Source organism: Euprymna scolopes, chromosome 18 (genome assembly GCF_053919585.1).
Source record: "Euprymna scolopes isolate OS-2025 chromosome 18, ASM5391958v1, whole genome shotgun sequence".
NCBI classification, from domain to species: Eukaryota; Metazoa; Mollusca; class Cephalopoda; order Sepiida; family Sepiolidae; genus Euprymna; species Euprymna scolopes.
This window is the reverse complement of record NC_136499.1, coordinates 29,953,727-29,958,089: the sequence shown is the minus strand read 5'-3', so window position 1 is coordinate 29,958,089 and position 4,363 is coordinate 29,953,727. Positions and strand designations below refer to the sequence as shown.

Below are 4,363 nucleotides of genomic sequence, written 5' to 3'. Positions count from 1 at the left end.
GTATGCTCAATGCATGTGCAAATTTACATTTATGTATTTAACTGCATTAATTTGTCAAGGAAATGGTTCAAAATCTCTGGTGGTTTTAAGGATTGCGATATCAGAGTGAAGATTCCGTTTAATACAGCAGGCAAACTTTTTAACCTTAGAGGTCTTAGTGCAAAATCGAAAACTTTTCAGAATCTCGTTCTTGAAATTTTATGATGCAAACCTTGTTTCACATCCACAGGGTATGCAACCGATCATGAACAAAATATCCAGAGCATGTAAAACTTTTGGTCTCAAGAAAACACGTTATGCATTTCCCTGTTTCATTTTACTTCAGTTAAAGTTCTCAGAAATCAAAGGGGCCCCTTCTTAGGGCTAACACTTGATCTCTATGTGAGATACATAGATATTTGAATGTTTTAATTAAGGTTCTTTTTTATCTCTTTGTGCTGACAAAAGAAGAACTCTCTTCTATGCCTTCCGGAAGCGAATTACTTCCCTTACCGGACGCAAATTATTTCCCTTTAGTTTTTATCCTATGTATGAAATGTAGAACACGGGGACTCGCTTCTCCGCGTTGTTCTTAGTGAAATAAAGCTTACTTTAAGCTCACTCAGTTCTCCTGTCCTATTTATCACAATTTATTTCACTAAAGAACTATGGAGAAGTACCTGAAACCCGAATGCCTTGATTTGGAACCCACAAAGGCGGACGCAGCTGATATATGGCGACACTGGAAGAGGTCGTTTGTTATATTTATCGAGGCAGTTAGTGGTCCGCAACTGACAGACGAGTTAAAACTCAATTTATTAATCAACCTGGTGTCTCCAGCGATTTATAAACACATTTCTGACGTTAATGACTACCAGACAGCTATGAACACCCTAGAAGAGGTTTTTGTTCAACCTAAAAACAGCATCTTCTGTCATCATTTACTGGCAACTCGTCGTCAACAAAGAAACGAAAGCGTGGACCAGTATTTACAGTCCTTAAAAGAACTTGCTAAGGATTGTGACTTTCAGGCTGTGTCGGCGATACAAGCGAGGGATGAATACATCAGGGATGCATTCATAAACGGAATCGAGTCATCCCACATCAGACAGAGGCTCCTGGAGAACAAGAAACTCGACCTGCATACTGCGTTCGACCAGGCTCTCACGCTCGAGACAGCTCAAAAACAGTTGTCATCGTACGCTCAGTCGGACTCCTTGACTGCGTCGATATCTGCAGTCGGAACGGAAGAAGATGACAACCAGTCTAGATGCGAGGAGCAACCCACAGTAGCGTCACTCTCAGGACAGAAATGCTTCTTCTGTGGAAACCCAAGGCATGACCGGGCGAGGTGCACCGCCAGAAATTCTTTTTGCAAAAACTGTAAGAAGAAAGGGCATTTCGCTCGTGTCTGCAGATCGCCAATGGCTGCTGCTGCTGCTGCTGCTGCTGCTATAAACTACGGTGAGTCTCTTCTTGCTTCGTCAGTTCCTTCTCTTAACTTTTCGGAGAGTCTCTCTCGTTCGTCCTTATGGGGAAAAATCAAAGGTGAACCCATGAGGATACTCATCGATACTGGGAGCTCAGAAAATTTTATCCATCCTGACAAAGTTAAGGTACTCGGGTTAACGGTCCTGCCAAGTTCCCAGAAGATTTTGATGGCTAGCAGTTCTCATTCGTCCTCTACTCTTGGTCATTGTGTTGTATCTCTGGGTCTGAATGGAAGGGAGTACGATAATGTCAAGTTATCGATTATGGCCAACCTGTGCAGTGATGTAATTCTCGGACATACATTTCTGAACCAACACTCGTCGGTAGAAATACCTTTCGGAGGACCCCTCCCCCCTCTCACTGTTTGTGGGCTTACCGCCATTAAAAATGTCCCTTACCCGTCTCTCTTTACAAACTTAACCCCAGACCGTCGCCTAATTGCGGTTAAATCCAGGAGACATACCCTACCAGATGCCAAATTTATTAAATCGGAAATAACCCGCATGCTAAAGGAAGGTATTATAGAGCCCTCTCAATCTCCATGGTGAGCCCAAACGCTCGTAGTGACTCCTGAGAATCACAAGAAGAGACTTGTTGTGGATTACTCTCAAACGATAAACCGTTTCACTCTCCTAGATGCTTATCCTCTTCCTCGAATGGAGGACATGGTAAATGAGATTGCCACTTATCAAGTGTTTAGCACTCTTGATCTAACTTGTGCTTATCATCAAGTTGCAATCAAGCCGGAAGAACGAAAATACACAGCTTTCGAAGCTTCTGGATCCCTGTACCAGTTTTGGCGAATTCCATTTGGAGTAACCAATGGAGTAGCTAGCTTCCAACGAGTAATCGACGATATCATCAAACGAGAAGACCTCCGAGGAACCTTCGCCTACATCGACAATGTTACAGTTTGTGGAGAAAATCAGGCAGATCATGATGCTAATTTAAAATGTTTTATGAAGGCTGTAGAGAAATATGGACTGACACTGAATGAAAGCAAGTGTAACTGCTCTCTTGTTTCAGTAGACTTGCTCAGCTATACAATAAGCAAAGGTTCGGTAAAACCAGACACTGACAGGCTTAAAGGGTTGATGGACTTGTCTGTCCCTCAGGATTCTCCTGCTCTTCGACGAGCTATGGGAATGTTCTCCCACTATTCAAAGTGGATATTTAACTTCTCTGAGAAACTACATCCCCTAACTAAGATTACCAACTTTCCCCTCTCTAAGGAACAAACCGACGCCTTTAGGGACCTAAAGAGCCGCTTTCAGGACTGCCAGCAACCATTGTAAGAAAGTAATAAAGAATGCAAGAGATTTGTATGCTCAATCTGTTAAGTCCAAAGTAGCTGAGCAGCGGCTTGGTTCCCACCAGTTTTGGCAAATGGCAAACAGAATCCTGAACAGAAGCGTGTGCTCCATCCCAACTATTATCAATGGACCTGAGGTAATCTCGTCAGCATCAGACAAAGCCAAACTCTTTGTCAAGAACTTTGCAGCTAATTCTACCGTTTGCGATCAAGGCCGCCAACCCCCAATATTTCCTCCTGTATCAGAAAACATGCTATGTGATATACGTATATCTGTACGTGATGTTGCCAAGCTAATCAAAAACCTTGATTCCAGTAAAGCAACTGGCCCTGACGGTATTCCAATTATAGTACTCAAAAAACTTCAACCTGAATTAGCGCCCGTACTTACAAAACTGTTTAAACGTTGTCTTAAGGAGAACAGTTTCCCATCTCCCTGGAAAATTTCATCAGTATGCCCTGTATTTAAAAATTCAGGTGATCGCTCATCCCCCTCTTAGTACAGGCCAATAAGTCTCCTGTGCATCATGAGTAAGTTGCTGGAATCTGTGTTAAATACAGAAGTAATCAATCATCTCAACAAAAATAACCTTCTTAGTGACACTCAATATGGTTTCCGTTCTGCTAGATCTACAGCAGATGTGCTTACAGTTATATCGCATAGGATTAGCAAATCTCTCGATGGAGGCAACCTTTCTAGGGCAATTGCTCTTGACATATCTAAGGCCTTTGATAGGGTATGGCATAAAGGTTTACTTCATAAGATCTCTAGCTATGGTATAGCTGGAAATGTCTTCTCAATTATTAAATCATTTCTTTCTGATAGGTTCATAAGAGTAGTAGTTGATGGGCAAAAATCAGAAGCTCACAGTATTAATACTGGTGTCCCTCAGGGGTCCATCCTGGGCCCAACTCTTTTCCTGATCTACATTAATGATCTTCCTAATCACATCCTTACATCATTTGTAGACATTTATGCTGACGACACTACCATCTATGGTAGCACATCTAAGACAGTAAACGACCAAGTTCTCTCCAATTCTCTCTCCTCTGATCTTGAGCATGTAGTACAATGGGGAAAGGAGTGGGTGGTTACTTTTAATGCATCTAAAACCAAGCTTCTCTCTTTACATCATCAACATTCTGATCGACATCTGGCATCAATTGAAATGAATGGCTCTCGTCTTCAGGAGGCCTCAAGTTTTGACAAGCTTCTTGGCTTGACCATTACTCCTGATCTTAAATGGAACACGTACATCAAATCTGTTGCCAAGGCCGCTGGAAAAATGGTGGGATCTTTCTATCGATCCGGTAGATATCTCACTGCTGATGCTATTCTCTATCTATATAAGAGCCAGGTACGTCCAAGGATGGAATACTGTTGCCACATCTGGGCAGGAGCTGCTAGAAAGGACTTGTCCTGCCTTGATAGAGTTCAAAATAGACTTCGTAGCCTCGTAGGAGATGTCCTTTTCTCTTCCTTGCAACCTCTATCTCACAGAAGAGATGTTGCGAGTTTGTCTCTGATGTATCGTTATTTTCATGGAAAGTGTTCAACTGAGCTTCAATCTATGGTCCCCC

The 4,363-nt window shown here is 42.4% G+C and overlaps 1 protein-coding gene across 1 annotated transcript; it reads left to right on the top strand.

Annotated features, from left to right (window-relative positions):
• The first annotated feature begins 647 nt into the window (after nt 1–647).
• Nucleotides 648–2,018, top strand: LOC145297939 (uncharacterized). Its single transcript, XM_080144281.1, has one exon. It carries the CDS (start codon nt 648–650, stop codon nt 2,016–2,018), a length of 1,371 nt encoding a protein of 456 aa, XP_080000407.1.
• Nucleotides 2,019–4,363: the final 2,345 nt, after the last annotated feature.

Bases quoted from the DNA above. Each gene is read 5' to 3' on its own strand.
- LOC145297939 (XM_080144281.1), top strand. From the start codon at position 648: ATGGAGAAGTACCTGAAACCCGAATGCCTTGATTTGGAACCCACAAAG.